Source organism: Ambystoma mexicanum, chromosome 9, assembly GCF_040938575.1.
Source record: "Ambystoma mexicanum isolate Mex_15411 chromosome 9, UKY_AmexF1_1, whole genome shotgun sequence".
In the NCBI taxonomy this organism is placed as follows: Eukaryota; Metazoa; Chordata; class Amphibia; order Caudata; family Ambystomatidae; genus Ambystoma; species Ambystoma mexicanum.
The window spans coordinates 1,087,217,717-1,087,240,703 of record NC_090931.1 but is presented as its reverse complement, the minus strand read 5'-3'; the positions used below and the strand labels follow the sequence as shown (position 1 = coordinate 1,087,240,703).

Genomic DNA, 22,987 nt, shown 5'->3' with positions numbered 1-22,987 from the left:
TATACATGGTGTGGCTGAATTTAGCCATGTCTCTGTCCAAATCTGCTGTTTCTAAGAGCTTGCATTCAGAAATGGCACATAATTGACTTTTTAACTGATTTTTCAATTTCTGACATTGACCCAACTTTACATACATGTGCGCAGGGAGTATGGACATTAACTGATGAAGTTTCAGACTTTTAACATGCATACATTTAGAGTTATATCCACTTTTCCGCTGACACCCCCCTGAACATGCCACCGGGTCGAAAAACCTCTTAAAATGTGGGCAGAAAAATCACAAGAGTTATGGTGTCATTTATAAAATTTTCACATGTCCGCTCTATGAATGATCCATCTTTTTAAAGTTATGTTCTGGCTCCAAAGGGGTGTGGTTTCCTCTCAGCACAAGGTAGAAATACTGGTTTATCCAGTTCTGCCAAGCCAGCTTGCTCTCACAGGCAGTGCTCCTCCCAGCTTCTGCCAAGAGGAAGCTACATTTTACGACTGCTGTAATAAAACCTTTGCCTGAGTCAGGAGAGGCTCATTGTTCAAGAGGAAGCCATTTATGATCCTCTCAATAAACCCTCTGCCTGGGTGAAGGGAGTTGCATTGTTCACTCTCCTGCAGAGCACAGGTAATTCAATTATCAGATAGATGGCATATCCTTAGTGTGAGCAGCAAAAGGGCAGCTAGGCCTGGGAACACAGCTGTGACTCAAGTTTCACTCCTGATGGGGGTAGTTGCCAGGCAGAATTGGAATCTCTTTAAGCCAGTTTCAGATAAAATGTCACTTTTTGTTCCCCAGTTCCTGCATTCAAATAAAACTAAACATTTTTACATATGCAGCTAGAATGCTGATTCTAAGTTTAAACTATAACATTTAAACAATTGCAAAGGCATGTGACACCAAACATAGGTCACTCATTTAATCTAAACATTTTCGATTTTAGTGTCTTTAAATCCAGTGCAACTTAAACTGCTGACTCCATAGCAGTTTTGTTATAAGCACTGTTTTGGGCTCTTCATTTCCCAGATTTTGTAAGCACACAAAACCTCATTCTGCCAAATGTCTGCTGGTGTTCAGTGAATATTTTGCACATGTTGCAATGTTTAAAATAGACACTTTGGCTTGCCTTCAGAGGAACACAGGGTGGTTTTAAAACGCCGGCTTTTGGATAGTGGTGAGTACTGGTACTGCACCCATTTTTGGGATTGAAGAATGAATTCCCCACAATTCTAGGTTGCATTTGGCAATCAGCATTGCCATTCCCAATGGTTTCAGACTACTGTGCGGGTAGTCCAATGGTGGTTTTAGGCAGTGTCCTTCTGTGCCCATAACATCGGCAAAAATGGGTGGCAGCCTATTCTTCCTGCATTTCCCTGTGCATTTTCTGGGAAGCTCTGGCCATCATGATGTTTTCATGTCAGTACTGCACAGTTTTGAGGTAGGGCTCGGATGCATGGGTAAATACATCCCACACTTAGGTAATTATGTGGATACATCATCAAATCATAAATCTGAACTACTGTGGTTACAATGTATGTGGGGGTATAGGCAGTCATTGATTGTCGATCTATACTTTTTTTTGTCTGTGATAGAGCAGAAGCTGGCAAATATCAAAGGTATGCATGAATGAAGATCTAAGTTTTAATACAAATTGCTGATACAAATTGCTAATAGTAATATCACTTTGGAAGGCTCAGGGCTGATCAGATATATTTTAGCTATATGCTCGAATGGTTGAATTGAATTCATTTTTATCAAGTTCTTAGTATGCTGCTATTTATACTGTTTTGTATTGTCCATCATATTTTTTTAGTGGATTCAAGTTTTTAGTATGTTCTATCTTTAATGTCTTGTATTTTGTATTATATTACTTTTCCTTTTTCTCTTTCTCTTACTTTTTGCTTGTTATTTTTTGCTTGCTATATTCTTTGCTTGTTATGTTTGAACTTGATTTTTATATGTAGAATACGATTTTAAACCGTTGTTGTAAAGATTTTGATATCGAAAAACAACAAGTCATAATAAATAAATAAAAAATAGTTCAAGGATTTTTTATCTGAATAGTAGTCAAGTGGCTCTCTAACTCAGTCATCCATCAACCCCAGCATGGGTGTAATTTTAGGGAGGGACGGGGGTGTTTGTCCCACCCACCCCAACTATCATGGCACACCATTTTGTCCCCATTAATTTGGCTGGGGCACCTTTTCTTTAGATGTCATGCCCCCCCCCCCAACATTTTCAGCGAAGTTACTCCACTGAACCCCAGGATGGTCACTAGAGGTTGATAACCCATGCTACCTAAAAACTGCCTCTCTGAAGGTGATGGCCTAAAGGGATACACACTATCTATCTAAACTCCATCAGGGAACAATCTTAGAGGGCACCTGCTCTAAGATTCAACAAGGTGATTTAACTTAAGGAGTTGGTGCCTTTCACACACTCGGGTCACACTTGATCTTATCCTTCCATGCTTTGCTGTTCCTCTCCGTACCTAGTTCAGTCTCCCCCGCCCCCTTTTTCTTCTTCTACTCTCCTCCCTCCTACTCTACCCACAGTCTCTCCTTGCTCTTCCTGATATTCTTATCTGTCCCTCTGATGTTACTCTCTCCACTATCTATCTCCAGCCTCTGACCTTACTCCTTGCTACTCTCTCTCTATCTCCTCCACATAACTATTACTCCCCTCTCCACTCTACTACTCTCCACTGCACACTTCTTCTATTCCGTTCACTACACAAGTACTGCGTGCCTCTCCACACTACTACTCCTTCCGTCTACAACCTCTCCCTGATTCACTATCCTTTAATTTCCCCAGGCATCCTCCTGTCACGCTCTATTCTCCCACTACTAATATCATTCACTCACCTTTCAGGCACAAACTCCATTATCACTTTATCCCACCAACCAATAGCTCACCTTTCACACTCATTCAGTAAGTGTCCTCCATGCTGTTGTGCTCCATCTTTCAGAATAACCAACAGGTTCCTGTTTCCTGTCATCCCTTTTATCCTCCTGGTTACCCCCCGTTGGCTAGCTTCCTTTGCTGGTTGTCTGGGCTAAACATTGACTGATCTTTTCCCCAGGATGGCGGTACTAAAATCTGAGCCTTCAAAAAGGTGCTTATGCCCTGCCCCATTTTTGTATGCAGGTCAGCCAGTCTCCCACAATGGCAGCCTGCAAATGTTAATGTTCCAGTTCATGTGAGGATCTCCCGTCAATGCATTGCTGGTTCGCAGAGGACAGCAAGCTGTGGCCCCTGCACAGATGAGTAACATGTCCTGAAGCAGCCAGGTCCCGCTGGGTGCTCTTCACCTTGTCTCGGACTGGGGGTGTGTGGGTGAAACGCAATTTGCTCTGCTGCTTGTCTCCGTATCGGCATTCTAGCTTGTGTGGCAGCTCGCTGCTCTCGGACTGATTCTCTGTTTCTTTTGACTCATGGCTATTTGAAGGGGCAATAACTGGGTCCCTCTCAAGGGCTGGCTCTACCCCCATCAGACAGGCACAGATCCCTAGCCATGTCAAAAGGAGGACATACAAATACAGAAATGTTGGACAAACTACAGTTCTTCGCTAGACAATACAATATCTGAACATTAATTCAAGTTACAGGTTAGGTAAGAGCCTGAAATACTGTTGTACCACAGCATCATTATTGATATGCATCAATTATTTAAGTCTGTGTTCCTTTGCAGATCCAAATCCATTGACCTGGGTAATGTGTGATCTAGAAGATATTGGTTACAAGATTGAAAAACAAGAAATTATTTGATTCAGTACAATTATATAGTCTTGAATTTGGGTGGCATGTACGTGTCATATATATCCACCATCAAATTTTAAAATCTCTTTGCATTTAATTTTTTTAAATTTCATTTAGTGGTTCTTGGAGGTTAATGACGATAACATTATTCTTTGGGTTGATTATAATTGCCTTTGTGCTGAAATGGGAGAACAATTCTTTAATGTTGATGCTGCATTAGGGTAGGGCCTGAAAATCAATATAATCAAAGTAATCCAACAAGTTGATAAAAGTGCATGGGAGCAAGAAGAACAGAGGGTTTATTACACACAATAGGGGTTGGGAACAATCAAAAAATTATTCAAAGAACATCGCAAGATGGCTGTGTTATACAGTAGAATGTGGAGTGACTTTTCTTACATTGTTTCAGAATACTTTAGAAATACTGTTCGCTGATTGGACAGCCAAGATTTCTCTATAGGTGTTTCTATACAATGCCTAGCAGCCCTTGTGACCACTCTAACAGCATCATAATAATGACTTCATGGTGGGATAATCTAGTTTATCAGGATTTTTATTGGATATTAGATGTTTCAAATGTTTCATATACATCTTGACTTCTGATTGGTGTAGCCCTATGGGCGATCCTGGGGTGGGCTACTTCGGTCATTGGTGACCAATAGAATTGTGAGGTGTGAACAGTGTGGCAACAAAAAAGTATACTTTGTATTCTTTCTCATGGGAGCTACAATGTTGGCACCATTTTACCATTCTCACCCTTCTGACTGCTCAACCGGAAGTACAGTTTGCGACATCTGGTTGGAAACATGATACCCTTCTATTTCCTTTCTGAAGATGTGACTATATGACTTCATGGGACATGCTGACCTCTTGCTCTGAGACCATATGCATGACTAAACTGTGTATTGATGAACAGGTGGGTGTGTGCGTGGTCTGGACATATACATGCAGGGTACTTTAATAACTGCCATGGCCTCCAAGTATTATATTCCTTTATAACTTTGTATTATTTCTTAGTTTCAACAATCTTGATTAGTTGTCTTTGTATGTTCATTTATGAGAGATGTTTGTGTCGCCAAATGGTTTTGCTCGATTCCTAAGTGAATATTATCCTACAGGGGACAGTGTGTTTGCTTTCCTGGTGGCTTTGTATTGTGCTCACCTGTGCACATTGCTTCGTTCTCACCAAGCTGTGGCCTTCTAGTTGTTAGTTTCCAAGAACATGAGCAGAATCTTTTATTTGTTATATTTTTCATTTGTTAAATGCATGGGACATTGCTGCATCATTCTATTTGTAACTAATCGCTGCACAGCATTTCACATCTTCCCCTCACAGGGTCTGCTCATATTTGCAACATCTGATTAAGTCATGCTCTCTTGTTCTGTGCTTGGGAAATAATTTCTCCTCATTACCCTGACCAATCGCAGCACAACTTTACACCCTGCATTAAGGCATCTGACCTTGTCCGTCTCTTTTGTAAGGGCTGGAAACCCAATACATTTTACTGTGTGGACCTAAATAACCATGAATCTCTGAGGCCTAGTGCATTATAATGGTTCACTTTCCTGAGGCCTCATATATGTTTCCCACACCTATGAAGCATTTATACGTATATACTTACATAACTACTTGAAGCCCTTCTCATTTCTTTGGGTCTTGCTTACATGTGTGAATGCATGTCCGATTATGTCTGACATCTCCCTATATGTTATTTTGTTGTTGCCATCACTTTACATGGCTCTAGGCCTACCAATAAATGTGTATATTTGTGTGTGTTGTGTCTTACTTGCTGCTATCTATCCCACATCCAAAGGGACTGACGAAAAATACGAATGCATTGTGCATGTTGTCTGCATCTGTTACAGCTTGATCTATCTTATTAATGCTCATTCTATTGCCTTAAGTGCTCCCTATCTCTTGAGGTCTACTCTTCTTGTGTGTGCGCGCGTGTGTGTAGTTTTGTGCTAAGTTGATTCTAAATGTGCATTTACTGGTTAAATGTGTCTACCATCGTTCTCCACATCTAAACTCAGTGTATACGTATGTCTCTTTCTGTGTACTGATTAGCTCTCAGCGAAGGGTTACAGCGGGAAGGACAGTGTGATCTGCTTGCGGTCTGGGCCTTTGGTGTAGGTTCAGACTCGTGTTTTATGGGTTTTCTTAGTTTATACTTTCTCTCAAGTGCGGGATGTATGACGTTCAACCTAACACTGGTTTCGATCGGAGGGGATGGGGGTGGGCCACATCCTTAAAGGAATACAGTTTTTACAAAGTAAATGGTAATATCAGTGGAGATTTGACTATATCTCCGACTTGGAGGATGGGAGAATCCAAATCAAATATTGATTTTATTTTTGTATTGGAACCAATTTTTAGAGCGTGCTAAGTGATCATGCATGTCTGATTTTAGAGATGAACATGGCCTCCTTCACCACATGGTGAATCCTCAGCGAATCTGGAAATAAATGGTTGCAGATATAGTGTTTTTATCGCATTCAGATGTCAGAGCCTTTTTTAAACTGACTCAAATCATCTCCTTTTACAAGCAATTAGTACTACAAGCTTGCAGGGAGTGGGACGTGGACAACTATCTTACAACTCGTATGATTTAATTCCACTAAAGGGCCCCCATAAGCACAAGACTTCACATGTGCATGTTTTTGATGACATGGTTTTATGGGGAAAAAACTCTTTACGGTCTGAGTTAGGAAGTCTGGAAAATGGAAGTTTAAGTATAGCAACTAGACGAGAGCGCAAAAGGAGATTGCTCCAATCATATAAGAACTAGATACAAATGTATAAACATGAAATGGCACTGAGGGAGAGCCATATAATGTTGAAAACTATTATCACCAATACATCCTTCTATTTATGGAATCTGATTAGGTATGTTAGCAACAAAAGTAACCTAGCTATATTAAACCACATAGCAGAGGAACTCTGGTTCAACGCTTACCCCACTATATTTAATGTATCAATGTTCCAGGATCTCACGTACAATGGAAACATTTACCTGCTTGGGAAAGAGATTTCTCAAGATTTGATGTGGAGCTTAATATAAGAGAATCCAAAAACATGCAAGTAGCCGGTCCAGGCAGCATGTATAACATAATGTTAAAAGAGAATCATACATTGTAGGCTGACATTTTATATTCTCTCTTTAAGAGCATTATAAGAGGAATTGGAAGGCCTCAGGCATATCACATTGCAGATATACTCCCCATTTATAAGCAGGGAGACAAGATGGACCCATTGAATTACCGCCAAATTGCTTTAATGGACGTTTCAAGTAAAGTCTTAGCTTCATTGGTCCTACTACATTTAAATGATTGGGCTAATATAGCGGGCTGAATAAAAAAGAAAAAAGGAAAGAAAACAAAACTGGATTTAGGTCCGGGATGGAAACTACATAGACTAGCCTACTGTTATCGCTATTGCACCTAAGAGCTTCAAAGAAGGAATCTGTTCCCATTTATTAGACCTTAGTTGAACTGGGGGATCCTTTTAGGCCATTTAAAAAATGAGTATGATGCTCCACAATGATTCCAAAATAAAGATTAGCCTTCATAGGGAGGATAGCTCAGCGGCAGAGTGTGCGTCTTGGAAGCAAGACGACACGAAGCAACACAGGTTCGATCCCCGGGTCCGCGCTTAGAAACCTCTGGGTGTTTAAGCGCGTTATAAATACGTAACTAAGACAAAAAAACACAATTACGCAACTAAGAAAAACAAACAGCGCCTCGATGCCTGCGGGCTGTGTGAGCGCTTTATAAATGTAAATAAATAAAAATAAATAAATAAACCTGTCTAGAGAAATTATAGCAGTTGGCCTTAGACAGGGGTGAGTGGTGGCCATTACCCTGTTCAATTTGTACGTCTCTGATCTTGGGGAATATTTGGACAAATCAAACTCATTTCATGTGAAAGGTTTTGGAATATTGTGGCTATCCTATGCTGACAATATCATCATTATGGACTCTACTCAATTTGGGCTGCAGAGAAAATTGGGAGGTGTTTTAGATTATGCAAAATTAATCTAAAAGTAAACGTGAAAAAAATCAAAGATCATTGCTTCCACAAATAAAAAAAGCGTTTGAAATTCACTTGGTATATAGGTGGGACCATATTAGAACATGTTCCTTCTCAGATATATTTGGGTTTTACTGTTAGAGAGAACAGGAACAGGAAAAGTTTGAGAATAAAATTAAACCGCTAAGGTCCCAGAGAAAGATTGTAAAAATGTTTTTGTACGTTTTCTTTGAACCCACTATTACTTTTTCACAAGATGAAAGTGCTACTGATAATAATGTATGTTCTGGAATTGTCCTAGACCAAATTATCAGGGGATTTATGGAGGATTGAGTGTATCATTTGGCAACCTATATTGGCCATGCCAACTCCCCTACCAATACAATTATTAAGAGGATTATTGCGTTCATCCTCCTTGAAAGCATACGTATGTTGGAGAAGACTGCAGCTATTCAGAAAAATCCTGATGCCTATGACAAATTCCATGTTCTAAATTTTAAAGGAAGCATACAATGCAAAGTCTGTGTCAGAAGTAGCAGGTTTTGTCGCCAAAGGGTTATCATATTTTAAAGAAATTGGTTCTTGTGAAAGGGAACTGGTGGAGCAGCCTAATATGATGAAAAAAAGTATTCATTATGATTGGCTCATGAACATGGGATTCATAGATAATTAAATACCATTTAAAGATTTTAGCAATTTACACAGGAACAGAGAGAGACACGTTGCCCCTATTCATTATCAGATTTCCCTCAGTTAAACTTTCATTGACGCTCCTATGGTTCCACCTGAACTTAATTCCAACCTTGAGTGTGGTACGGCCTACATTGGGAGTGGATAGGGACAAAAGATGGTGTCCCTTTTGTAGGGAACTAGTAGTAGAATCAATCAAACACCTCCTATTTGACTGTGATGACACCAGGGAGGTGGGTCTTAAGCATTTTAACATAGTTTGAAATTTATTTTGGAACAGACTAATATCAACAGACCAACAATCCCTGTTGTTAAATTTGGGAAATGCTCTTGCAGAATTACAACAGGTACGGTCGAAAGTAAATATTAAAAGTATTAATTACAATAAGGAAATGTCTTCTTAGCACATGAAAAGGACAATACTGACTAATATAGAAATAGTTGTTCATTTTATACAGTGAGGCTGTTTATTGATACATTTAATAGAAACTACAAGGGATGATTTTAATTGTATAAATACTATTGAATGTTATTGTAATGTATAGCAATGTATTTTTGTATTGTCTATTTTTATAATCTCTTTATCTGATTTGACATCATGTCAACAAACAAATAAGTCGCACCCACCAAGTAAAATGCATAATTTCCAACAGTGATCCCATTAACTCGCCACCATCTCCCCAAATCCCATCCCCTTCCCTGCCAAATAACTGCAGACTGTGTGTTGCACATAAGGATATCCCATGCTCTACAGGTCAGCTCCCCCATGTTGCCCTCTAACATCTCATCCCAGCAATGCCATCATTATATTGTGTGTACTTTTATGTTCATAAATGGTGAAATTTATTTTTTACATTTTTTAAACCACAAACCCCCCCAAAAAGATATTTCAATGAGCTTTTGTAGAAAGTATATTTTAGATCTATTAAATTAGGTGAACATATCAAACAAGTATTTCATTCCTGAAGTAGACCTGGTCATTACACTAATGGCCTATGATGCCAAAACTTAAGTTGGCTGCTTTCTATAAATATCAAACTGGTTCATCAGATAAAATTGTGATGTGTTATTATATTAATCACAAATGATAATGTGAATTAATGTCAATGTAGGATTATTGATCTTGCCATCTAGCCCGATTGGTTGCAGTGTTGTGTCATCAGTTATGACTGTGTTTAGGCAAGGTTAGAGTTCTTATTCATGAATAATGTCATGTTCACATAAAGACAAAACATTCGAAACAATTTCATTCTAAGGTGATTGTCCCTATTTTTATTCTACTGATCCTCCTGAAAAAATTGACTCAGTAGACCTTGATAAAAATGTGAAGTACACATTTATTTCGTCAATATGATACTATCAAGCACGTTTATACAATACTAAAAAAAACTCTACGTTAATAACACCGAAGGCACGAAAAATAGATATAAAAACATATACAAACAATCATACACAACTATTAAAACAAATCATGTGTCACACTTGTGGATCCAAGTGTGACACATGATTTGTAATGAAATATTATGGTTATGTGTGTGTCTTTTTGGTGAATTGTGCATATTAATGTGTTAATAGTAGTGTATGATTGTTTGTATATGTTTTTATATCTATTTTTTGGGCCTGTGTGTTGTTAACCAAGAGTGTTTTTAGTATTGTGATGAATGTGTTTGATATAGTGTCATATTGATGAAATACATTTGTACTATGACAAGGTCACAGAGTCCATTTTTTCAGGACCATCAGTAGAATAAAAATAGCGACGATCACCTTAGAATGAAATTGTTTTGAATATTTTGTCTGTCTCTTTTTGATATTTACATAGTTTGGCCTGCCCCAGGCAGTAGAGATAGGTTCACCCCTTTCGAGGTGTCCTTGAAGTTGTTATACCTTTATTGTACTTGCATGTTCACATAAAGGCCACCTATGTATAAAAAATAAAAACTTCTGTTCATTTTTTATAATGTTGGTTAGAATATTTTCTTAAAATATTTGTTCATTATTTTATGCAAAGTGTAGTAGTATTGGAATGTGCCTTAGCGAACTTCCATTAAATACATATGCCTCAACTGGGGCCTGAATAGGTAGTATTCCTGCCTACCAAGATCACCCAAGTCATCTCCCATAGCCACAAGCATTGAACGTTGCCACGCCACCCAAAGCTATCCTTGCAACAAGAAGAAGGGTGAATGATCAAAGTCTCAACCCATGGATGCACCGATGGTCCATCCTAAGACCCACTTTTCATGGATCAAGAATGGAAAAATATAACATCTTAACCAAAGATAAACAAAACGTTATTATTGTAAATATGGAGAAGCCATCTACAAGGAGACCAGAAGATGCACTAAGAAATTACTCCATTACAAAGTGGGCCTGGGCTGGTCATGCAGCAAGATCTAAAATCCTTGTAAAGATTTCAAATAAAGAAATGGCACGCAGCAAATCATACAGTGTGTGTTATTGTGTTCTGTTGACAGGATAACCATGTGTTTTAATTTTCTAAGGATGAGCAAAATCTTGAATAAGACAATCTTTCCTTTGGATATAGTCAGACTAAGTCTGTCCCCTGTCACAATCAAAGGTCCTTCAAGTGGTCATGAAGACCTATAATAGAAAAGGTCCCTCAACACTTATGCATTTGACAAAGCTGTCTGCCCTTTGTTTCTAATGGCTAGACCATTTTTGCCCCTTCTTGCTCCAGTTTTCCCCTTATTACTCACGGATTATAGCTAGTTATTTCAAAATGTTTTGTTCATGTTCAGTTTCTTTTGCTCCACATATATGGTCTAAACGCTTATGTCCACGGGTTTTACTTAATGTGTCTATGTAACTTTATATGTACTAGTTACTGCCCATGGCATCTTGTTTTTAGCCTGTTTTATTTTGGTGTACATTATCTGCAAGGTGTCTTAATACAAATCTTAAATCATTTAGGCATACCCTGTTTGTTGAATTTTAATTTATGATCCAGATCATTTTAAATTCTCCTACACCTCACTTGGTTTGTTATTAATATATGTGTGCCTTCTTCTGTATGAATACATATTTCTCTGTCCACTTCACCAATAAAGGTTAATTCCTGATGATACGCCCACTAGATCAGCCTTTGAGAAATGTTTTTTTAAGTAGCACACTGAGAACTTTTCATTGCTAGTACATTCAATCACTAGCTTCTCTGTTGAGGTTGCAAAGTATGTTTTGTGATAACTTTAGATAAGTCTATGAGATGGTGTTTTGATTCCTATTTCGGGAGTTAAATGATTTTTGGCTAGTAACAACGTAGTTCCCGTTCCTGAATGGTAATATTTAAAACAGGGAAAACTTTAATTTAGTGTATAAATGTTGGCATTTTTATAGTAATCCAAACTTTCTTTGTAGCCAGCACTTCCTGCAAATGGAAAGAAGCAGTTTGATGACATATACTTCATCACAGTAGCAGGGAGAGCTACAGCAGAAGTTCTTGTTGAGGGATATGCTGCTCCTGCAGCTGGTCTGAACACATCATTTAATCAGTGTAGTAGGCATAAGTGGTCAGACATATCGTCTACCTATCATTCCTTGTCCTTTTTGGTTGCTGGTTTTGGGCAGATTTTAGGGGGTATAATAGGTATGTACTGCCCTTATCAGAAACTCTGCTCAGTGTCGTACATTGGATTCAGGAAATGCATCATCTTTTTGTGCTTTAAGGATTTATGGAAGTGTTTTCAACATTTACAATTTGTTTCTTCACAGGAATGTCCGCTACATGCAAAATGAATGAGTCTTGTTAATTAAATCATGTTGCACACTTTTTTTTTTATAATACATTTATTTATAGATTTATAATTATGATTATTTTTACTCTGTTTCCCCCTTAACAGTGAGAAGAGGTGATGTGCTGGCAGCTTGGAGTGGCATCCGTCCTCTGGTTACAGATCCCAACTCTAAAAACACACAGTCAATCTCTCGAAATCATGTGGTTGATGTCAGTGATAGTGGTGTTGTGACTATTGCAGGTACTAAACATAAATCAACTTATGAAATCTAAAGTGCCATGCAATGTCATAGGACTATATATATATATATATCAGCTAGGAATTACACAGATAAACTTGATTTTTATCTTCTAAAAGGCTGATTTTCCATTACCCATGGGTGATTGGGAATAGTATGTGTATGCAGGACATGTTGCACATGGAAAACCTTAATGTGATTGTGATGCTGGAAATGCATTTGAGGGACAGGGCCTCCATATCCATGTCCTGTACTCCCTTGTGTGTTCTGTGTTGTTTTCTGCACAGGAGTCCATGTGGGTCTCCTGGCAGTGCAGCTCTTCCCTTTTTTTGGTTCTAGTGAACAGACCCTTGGATACCCTTATGGCACCCATGGGTGGGGGTACAACCCTGTTCCCCTAGTGTATGTTTTCTGACACCTGTGTGTGGCCCACAGAGCAGGGTATGGGCTGGTGGCAGCTCCATGCTGAATTTGACAGGTGCTCTGAGTATCCTCCATTTTGGGATACCCATGCCCTGCCATAGGAATCAGTGGATTCCTGATATGAGACAAGATGGCCCCTGTGGCCTCTTGGTTTCTATTACCTGTTATCTTGTTTTCCCAAAGGTCAAAATCTGAGGATGGCTGCCAGAGGCGGGGCTTAGGGAGAGGGCAGTCCTTGGCTGGGAGCAGTATGACCCAGAGATCAGTGATTGGTTACTACTAAGAAAGACAGATCAGAAACGAAGCTGATACTGATTTTTTCTTTACCGAGGATTCCCAGCCTGACGACGGGGAATATTCATGAGCATGTGAATCCATGCCAGACCCCATGCTGGAGAAGAAGGTGTAATAGTTTCTTGTTGGTTTCTCTGACACTTAGCGATCTTACTCAGTATCTCAAAATGCAGTTTTTTAGTCTGGATGTTATCTCTTTACCACTGTTCTCTTCCAGGTACAGAGGGTTGATGGTCTGCCATTGGTTTCAGTGTTGCTCCGGCATCTGGCTAAATATTCCAGAATTCTGTGTTTTACTTTCATTCCTTGCCACTGATCACTTGCTCCAAACCAGAGTACACCTGCTCAATTCTGACTGGTTTATGAGTTTCAGAGGCAGGGGGGAGTGGGTTTGCAGAATGCGGAGAGGTTTTCTCTCCCACTTACTTTCTACTCTCTTCCACTTTCCAGTCAGTCTCCTCTTCGATTCTCCTGGCTCCATCACTCAGTGGTTTCACAGTATGTCAGCTCCTCTTAGTGTACAGGCCCTTCCATGGATCTGATTGTTGGTTCCAGTCACCCTATATTTTGCAGTCTTTGGTTCACAAGCCATCTTGTGTTCCTCCTCCTTTTCCACTGTTGCTGGTGTCATCAGTGTCTCACACTCTCTGGTCTGGCTTGGGTTTGTGAGTTTCTCCCATGGTTTATGATGTGTTATCTCCTTTACTATGAGATGATGTCTCACTTAGCTGCCCTTCCTTCCTAGGACCTGCACAGGTGTCTTCTGGTGTGGTTTTCTCCACATTGAGACTCCTTCTGTACTTCACTTCAGGTTTCAGGTTCTCAGATAGGAAGCCGCCTCAGGTGATGCTGGCGACTCTCGCTCTTCCCAAGTGGTCAACATCCTACTTATTTTGTGCCCTCTAAACCAACTCCATGGATTAGTTTTCTCTGCTGGCTGCACAGATTACAGTGGAGAAGCCCTCCTCCACTTCTACCTCCTAACTGGTGTCCTCCTCTTATCTGTGCTAGCCAAGCCTATTAACTGCACTGCAGCATGGTTCTGCTAATAGAAAGCGAAACAGATTTTCCTCTGCCTGAAAAATCTCTTCTTTTTGAGCTTTACTGATCTTGATGTTTTTGTGGCACATCACTACATATACTTTCCTTTAGCTTCCGCGTCTCACCTTGAATATCTAGCTATGCGTGGAAGCTAGGATTGTTCTGAATTTTCAATCCCCTACTTGTCTGGCACTGTTTGTTATTCACATTCATCCCATTCTGTCTTGAAAGGCATCACTCTATGTTCATTGTGCTGTTTGAGAGCACCTACTTTGCTTTTGAGGACATTTTGGTATGTTCTGGCCTTCTCTCCCTTGGGGTAATGCCTCCAGGTCAGGAGTCTTCTCTCTCTCTCCCTCTCTCTCTCTTTCTTTCTCTCTCTCTCTCTGAGTGAACTGGAAATGTTGAGGAGAGGCATGTTGGCAGAGAGAAATCAAAGCTGTGAAATAGATTGTTGTTGAGGATTCCTGCGATTCATCACACTGGGTAGGCTGAACATCAGAGACATGGGGTGAGGTTGGCCTTTCGGTAATGTACCGTGTAGGATGGTTAAGTAGGTGTTAACCAGCAATAAAGATTGTTTATGGTGTGAGGGGGAAGTGCATGCAGTGACAAGGGGGATTTGGAGAACGTTGGCCATATTCGATGTGCGGTGTGGATGAGTATTGTGGCGAGTCAGAAGAAGGACACAGACTCTATGAGGGTATGGCTTACAATATTGTATTAAAGTAACACTATAAGGCCTAACTTTCCCTATCACTAAGGGTGGTGCCTGCTTGTTTGTCAGTCGTGATGGTCCAAAGAAATAGATCTGTCTGCTGTCCAAAACTACCCCAACTGACCCTACCACTATGAAAACTAACTTAGGCCACGATAATGATGCGCTTCTCATGAGGATACTGCTTGTACCCGTCTCTTTAATACACAATGTGCAAATTGTCTTCTGTGACTTCTTGGATCAATTTCTTTAGTTCATCAAATGGGCTATTGAGTTTTTTCCTGTCTTTGGTAATCCCTTTTGGGGATCTCTTATAGGATCTATGTTTTTGGCTGTTAATCTCAGTATTATTGCTCTGGTGGGCTTTCTCTTCTGGGTAATTATAGTTCAGCTTGTTTTGGTCTACTTGACTTTGTATGTGGCTCAATTGCCTGGTCCCTCTAAACTCTGGTTTGTATCATTCTTTCTCTTTGGTATTTTATTCTTCTTGTACAGAATATTGAGTTACTTTTCCGAGGGTATTATTAGCCACTTGCCTTCTTTCTCATTATTCAGCTTTTCAATATTACTATCTCTTGAATCAAAACATTTGAAGTTCATTTGCTTTCAGATTTGCTTTCAGGTTAACTCTATTTTATAGCTTCTCCCGAGACCGAGATGAGTTGCTTGTGTGGTATGATGATTCTCTTTGGGCCTCCCATTCTCCCCATTACTTTTGTACTTGAAGGAGAACGTCTTTGGGAGCCCTCTTTCCAAGGGACCTTCGCTATGGTCGTGGACCGCCTTCTTCTTCTCTTTGGTGTCTCCCTCCTCGCATTCTCTCACTTCCTTTCTGTGTCCCGGCGCTCAGCTGCGCAACTGGCACCCTTTGACCCACTATTGCCGATGGTATTGGCGATGGTTTGTGGACCTGCTGCCCACCATGGATTCTCCTTCATGGTCTCGCCACCTCCTCCTCCTGGGCTCCTGCCATTTCGGTTTCCCGTGCTTTGGGTTTGCCATAGCTCTGGCGTCCTGTTGTGCAATATCGAGCGAGTTTGAAACTCGATGGCTTCCTGGTTCCCGTCTTCTCCAGGTGTTATGCAACTTGGGGCTTTCCCAGTCTTGTGTATGCATTCCTCTCTCTCTTCTCCCTTGTCTCTCTCTGAGTGCACGCTCATCAACGTACTCATTCCAGTGTAGTGGATATTCAGATTTAAAGGGACATGTTCTTTTTCCATAAAATAACATCTATTCAGAGTTTCATCATCCCAGTCCTGATACTTCACATTTTCAGATATTTTATAACATCCCATGTAGGCCAGAGTATGCGTCGCTTTAGAGAGTTCCTCACGGGAAAAGGAGTCCTCTCCCGGTGAAGTCCCACTTGCTTCTACTCCTAGGCAGGGTTTTGCCGAGCCGGCTCACATCCCTAACCTCACAGAGGGACAGGGCTCCCCTTTGGGACAAGGGATTAATTCCCTCGATCCGTCACAGTATGTTTGCCCAGGCACTCCCAGGAGAGTGTGGGGATAAGCTGGGTTGTGAGAGACACGCGGTTATGCCTTGCTAGTTGCGAAGTGCGAAAGGACTGGTCCGCTGCCCTGCTTAGCCCATACAGGCACAAATGGGCAGTGTCCTGGTCTTCGTATGTCCTATGATGAGGACGGAAAGGAGAGACTGCTTAAATGGAGCAGAAGGCAGAAGAGAACTTTTACAAAACCTGCTCTCACTGCACCTGCTGCTGGGGGCTGCATCAGATTACCTTGCTGGTGTCCCTTAAGTGAAGAGCGAGGTGGGGGTGGTCAGCAATTGATGGTGGGAAGAGTGAGGTTATTTGACTTGCTCTCACCACCTCTGCTGCTGGGGGCTGGATTGGGATAAAATGCTGGTGTGCCTTAAATGAAGCCAGAGGTTGGCTTGGTTAACATGGTAAATCCCAAGCATTTCAACATTTGTCCAAAATGTGAGAGTTCATCTGCTCAAAAGGAATGTCATGATGCCTACCCCCGGAGCATCAGGCCAGGCCCAGCACCCCCGGAAGCAGGCATCATGCCCTCGGGTAAAAGCCCAGCGGCCCCTTATAGGGACTCTTTGGACTCAGTCCTGGTGCCATTGGCGCCAGGCTCATGTTGGACATCAGTCCTGGCGCCATAGGCGCCAGGCTCATAAAGGGAGGTGTTTTGTGCACTTACCTGATGCAGACCATGCTGCACGCTTCAGGCCTCCCTGAGACCTGAAAGGGACTATTTTTTCATAGGGACTATTTTTTCACTCGGGCGTGGCCAGGGAAGGATACATACCTAGTTGGGGAAGGATACATACCTGGGACTTCTTTGGAGGCTATTTAAGCCACGCCCAGACAGCAGCTCATGCTTCGCGTTGTTCTGCTTCCTGCAGCTTAACGCTCACCGTGTCTGCTCCTGCTCCTGGACTACAGCCACGCCCGTCTTGAACCTGGAAGACCTGCAAGGAAGGAAGAGAAGAGAAAGGTGAAAACCAAGGATTATTTCAAGCTTCTTACCTGCATCCGGAATCTTCTCGCCAGCATCCCTGAAGGAAGACTTCAATTTAAAAGCATCGCGTTGCTCGCTGCAGCGCCACGTTTCACTCACCTGTCCTGTCCTCGAGACATCTCCCGGCTCCATCGCGGCTGTCAGCATCGGACGCCACATCTCTGCACCTAGGGGAGAGAGGAAGAAACAAAAGGTGAGCAGAAGGACACACAGAAGGAAAGCCTGATTAACAGCCATAATACTTACCGGCTTTTCTTCCACATTTCGGGTCGGCGCCGCCCCGTTGGCAGGTACCGTACCCCTGCCCCTATGGGGAAAGGACTAGAGACATTTCAGAGGAATGATCAGGACATCTAGATGGATCGTCCTCATTACTACTCACCTCGGCAGGTTAACCCCTCGACGCATCGCCTTCATTCTGCACCTGAAATAAAGGACAGATCACAGGTGAGAAAGACAGCATAAAGGGGGCCTCACTTGAACTTTGAACTTTCATACTTACGGCGCATCGCTCAGGAAAGTCAAGTGGATTTTGCCAGCGTCATTCTGAAAACCAGTGAAGTAACTGGACGAACGCGCGCTCCTGCACCAGAAGCAGGATGGAGAGTTCAAACTTCCAAACCATAAGGTGAGCTTAAACCGGGTTTGGAGGAATAGAGAGGAACGGAGGGGGGAAGGGGGGAGCTAGCACACCATTCTGCAGACTGTTAATCCCCTTTCTCATCTGCAGAAGGATATTCCTACGGGCCAAGGAAGCACGATTTGGAGGTCCTGTCCAATCGGTGTTCCGGGTCCTGCGCATCACGCTAGAAGAGGCCGCAGTAATCCAGACTAGATCAGCGCCCCCGTGGGAACCAGGTGGGCGTTACAGAACGCGAAGCCTCCCTACAAATTCCCATCCAGGCGCTATGGAAACTTCTGAGACTGACCAACTGGCCCAACTACTGGGGGAATTACGGGCCGAGGTACACGCCGCTCGTCAAGAGACTAATGCCCTCAGAAGAGAAGTGAGTGTAACAAGGGAAATGACTGATGACCTGGCTAGACAGCTTTTGCAAGGTCAAGCTGGACAAACTCCTTTACCCGGTTCCGGGGGGAACCCCACTCCTGTGGTTTCCAGTAACCCTGTGCTGATTAATCTACCTGCAAACATGCCGCTGGCCCCACCAGAACGCTTTGCTGGGGACCCCAAACGATTCGCTGTATTCATGAATCAGTGTCGTTTGCACTTCCTATGCAGACCCGGGGCCTTCCCTAATGATCAGACCAAGGTAGCCTTTGTGTTGTCATATCTCAGCGGCTGTGCTGCCGATTGGTCAGTCCCACTGGTAACTCAAGATGACCCGATTCTTCGTGATTTTCAAGGATTTCAAACAAGCATGGAAAGGTTATTTGCTCGACATTCCCAGGGACAGGCTCTGGATGACGAACTTCTATCTCTGCGACAGGGCAATCAAGACCTTCTATCCTACATTGCAACCTTCAATAGACTAATTGTCGAAACTGGTTGGCCAGAGGATAAAAGAATCACGCTATTCTATCGAGGTCTACGCGGAGAACTTAAAGATGTCCTGGCACAAGTTGTAAATCCGCCCCAAGAATGCACTGAATATATAGACTTAGTGGTCCAGTTGGATCACAGGCTGCAAAACAGAAAAGCAGATCGGTCCAAGTTTGAAACCCGGGTGTGGGCCAAAACCCACGCTAACCCCAAGGGGGCTGATGCCTCGGAGCCTATGCAAATCGGAGGAGTTAAAGGACCCCTAACTCAAAAAGAACGGGAAAGAAGACGACAGATGCAATTATGCCTTTATTGTGGGTCCTCAGGACACTTTCTACGAGATTGCCCGGTTAAGCCGCCCAAGAAGGTGGTAGGAGCCGCTGATAAAATCCATGGAATCTCTGTATCGGGAAACAACCATGCCCGTCAAGCGTAGGGGTCTGCTTGCCGAGCTTGAAAACTAACTCTCAGACCTCGCATTTCATTGTGCCAGTGGTCCTCATAGATCCGGAACAGCCAAAACGGTTGCATGCTATAAAGGCATACATCGATAGCGGGGCTATAGGAAACTATGTGGATCGAGAATTGGTCTCTAGGATAAACCTCCCTATGCGTCCTAAAACCAGCAAAGATGTCATCACCACTGTAGATGGAACCGAAATTGCCTCTGGACTGGTAACACATTCCACAGCTGAGGTGACACTTGTAGGACCGGATGGCCATCGGGAGGCAGTTGTGTTTGATGTGATCAAGGCTCCACAGTTTCAGCTTATTCTCGGAGTCCCATTGATTGGCGAGCGAAGAGAAAAACCTTCCCGGATTATGCACAAACCTGCTACCCAGAAAATCCAAACATTAATCTAGCATCAGTAACCTCTGTCCCCGTGCAACTACCTCCAGAGTACCAAGACTTTCAGGACGTCTTCCAAAAGGAACAGGCCAACACGTTACCTCCCCACAGATCGTACGATTGCCAAATCGATCTGGTGCCTGGTGCACAACCCCCTTGTAGCAGGATTTATGCCCTTACTGAACCTGAGAATCTGCATTTGAGACAATATTTAGATCAATACCTCGCCAATGGTTTCATTCGGCCGTCAAAGTCCCCGGCATCTTCAGCTTTGTTCTTCGTGCCTAAAAAAGAGGGCAACCTTAGGACTTGTATCGATTACCGCGCATTGAACCAGAAAACTGTTAAAAATCGTTACCCTCTGCCTCTGATCCCTGAACTCCTTGACCAGGTGAAGGACGCTTGCGTATACACCAAGTTAGATCTCCGGGGGGCTTATCATCTGGTACAAGTAAAAGAAGGCGACGAATGGAAAACGGCCTTCCGTACAAAATATGGACTATTCGAATACCAGGTGATGCCTTTTGGGTTGTGCAACGTGCCTGCTGCCTTCCAATTCTTCATGAATGATGTCCTTCGGGAACTCATCGATGTCTGTGTTATCGTGTATATCGATGACATTCTTGTGTACTCCTCTTCGGAATCTGATCACAGAAAACATGTCAGGGCCGTCCTAGAGAAACTGCGCCAGCACAAACTGTTTGCCAAGCTGGAAAAATGTGTTTTCCATACCACCGAGGTTGAGTTTCTCGGATTCATCCTGACACCTAAAGGGGTCTGAATGGATTCACGGAAAGTGGATGCCATCCTCAAATGGCCATCACCTAGTTCAGTGAAAGCTGTCCAAAGCATGCTTAGTTTTGCCAACTTTTATCGCAGGTTTATCCCGGAGTTTTCACATGTGGTGCAACCCATCACTGCACTCTTGCGAAAAAATAAACGTTTAGAATGGACGGAAGCCGAACAGGCCTTTCAGGAGTTGAAAGCTAAGTTCACGTCCGCACCTATTTTGAAGCACCCGCGTCCTGATCTCCCATATATAGTCGAAACCGACGCGTCCAGCTTAGCCATGGGAGCTGTCCTGTCTCAGAGAGACCCTGAAACTAACCAACTGCACCCCGTAGCATTTTGGTCCAGAAAGTTCTCACCGCCGGAGATAAATTATGCGATTACCGATAAGGAACTATTAGCCATTAAGTCCGCCATTAAGGCTTGGCGGCATTATCTCCTCGGCGCCCGGCATACCATCACCGTGATCACTGATCACCGAAATTTACAATATTTAAAAACTGCCAAGGCCCAATCCTCTCGACAGCTCCGATGGGCTTTGTTCTTTGCTGAGTTCGATTTTGTAATCACCTACCGCCCCGGTTCTAAGAATGGTAAGGCGGACGCTCTATCCCGAATTGGAATGGAAGAAATAGACACAAACTCAGAACCTGTGCCGATAATTCCCGAACAAAGAATTTTGGGAATAACCACTTTACAAACCCTTGAAGACATTCGAGCACGAGTAAAACAAGTCCTGGACTCTTCAGCCTTGCAGGATTGGTTCAAAAAGGGGTCTAACTTTTCAGTCAAGGATGGCTTACCTTACTTCCAAGGACGCTTATTTTTGCCAGAAAAGGAATTGCAAGAACTGGGTATTTCCCGTCATCATGACACCCTGATGGAAGGACATCCTGGCATTGCCAAAACTGAGGAAAAGGTTAGATGACAATTCTGGTGGCCTTCCTGGCGAAAGGATATTAAATCTTTTGTGATGTCCGGTGGAGTTTGTGCCCAAATCAAAGGTCAAAAGACAAGACCCGCCGGTCTTCTTCAGCCCTTAGACATTCCACCAGCACTTTGGCACACCCTGTCACTAGATTTTATCACGGACCTGCCCTCTTGTAATGGTTACAATACTATTCTGGTTGTGGTGGATTTATTTTCCAAAATGGCCCACTTTATTCCGTTGAAAGGATTACCTTCAGCCTTTGTTCTTGCATAGGAATTCCTCGGGAATATCATCCGTTTGCATGGATTCCCGTCCATACTAGTCTCCGATCGGGGAAGCCAGTTTATTTCTCATTTTTGGAAAAAGTGTTGTCAGCTGGCACAAATCGACGCAAGACTCTCGACCAGCCACCACCCACAGACCGATGGTCAGACAGAGAGAACGAACCAGACCCTTGAACAATTTCTACGATGTATGTTGCACCAATCGGAGGGTAATTGGAAGGATATTCTGTGGGTGGCTGAATATGCTTATAATAACTCGATACACTCTGGAACGTGTCAAAGCCCCTTTTTTACCCTATATGGACATCACCCTCGTACTTCAGACTTGGACTCACCTTCGAGCCTTGAAATGCCCGCAGTGTATCATTTGCATTCTACGATAACTCAAGCCTTCAAGGATGCAACTGCACATTTGCAACATGCGAAAGAGAAATACAAAAAGAATGCGGATCTACATCGAAAGGAGGCGCCTCCGTACCAAATTGGGGATCAAGTATGGTTGGCTACCAAACACTTATCGCTCAAGGGACCTCGAACTTTTAATCCAAGGTATTTAGGCCCTTACTCATTCAAAGCTATAATTAACCCAGTAGCAGTCAAGCTCGATCTACCAGCCAACATGCGGATTCACCCCGTTTTTCATGTGTCACTTTTGAAACCAGTAAAACCAGGAACCAGATTAATAAAGCCACCAGACCCAATCCTGATAGATGGAGATCCAGAATTCGAAGTAAAGAACATTTTGGATTCCAAAATCTTAAAATCAAATCTTTTCTATCTAATTGATTGGAAAGGGTACGGGCCTCAGGAAAGGTCTTGGGAACCCAGTGATCACGTACATGCACCTCGGCTGGTAAAAAGGTTCCATCGGAATTTCCCAAACAAACCGAAACCTCCAGAAGGAACGACCTTGGGAGGGGCCTTGGGGGGGGAGTGCTGTCATGATGCCTACCCCCGGAGCATCAGGCCAGGCCCAGCACCCCCGGAAGCAGGCATCATGCCCTCGGATAAAAGCCCAGCGGCCCCTTATAGGGACTCTTTGGACTCAGTCCTGGCGCCTTTGGCGCCAGGCTCATGTTGGACATCAGTCCTGGCGCCATAGGCGCCAGGCTCATAAAGGGAGGTGTTTTGTGCACTTACCTGATGCAGACCATGCTGCACGCTTCAGGCCTCCCTGAGACCTGAAAGGGACTATTTTTT

At 42.8% G+C, this 22,987-nt stretch overlaps 1 protein-coding gene across 11 annotated transcripts in view; it reads left to right on the top strand.

The window, feature by feature from the left end:
- The window catches only part of GPD2 (glycerol-3-phosphate dehydrogenase 2), a 2,458,594-nt gene that overhangs the window by 1,898,857 nt on the left and 536,750 nt on the right, over nucleotides 1–22,987 (top strand). For all 11 annotated transcript variants that reach the window (XM_069616409.1, XM_069616412.1, XM_069616410.1 and 8 more), the window contains one exon: nucleotides 12,329–12,463. In XM_069616409.1, coding sequence (XP_069472510.1) covers nucleotides 12,329–12,463 — 135 coding nt within the window. The remainder of the gene's footprint in view (nucleotides 1–12,328; nucleotides 12,464–22,987) is intronic.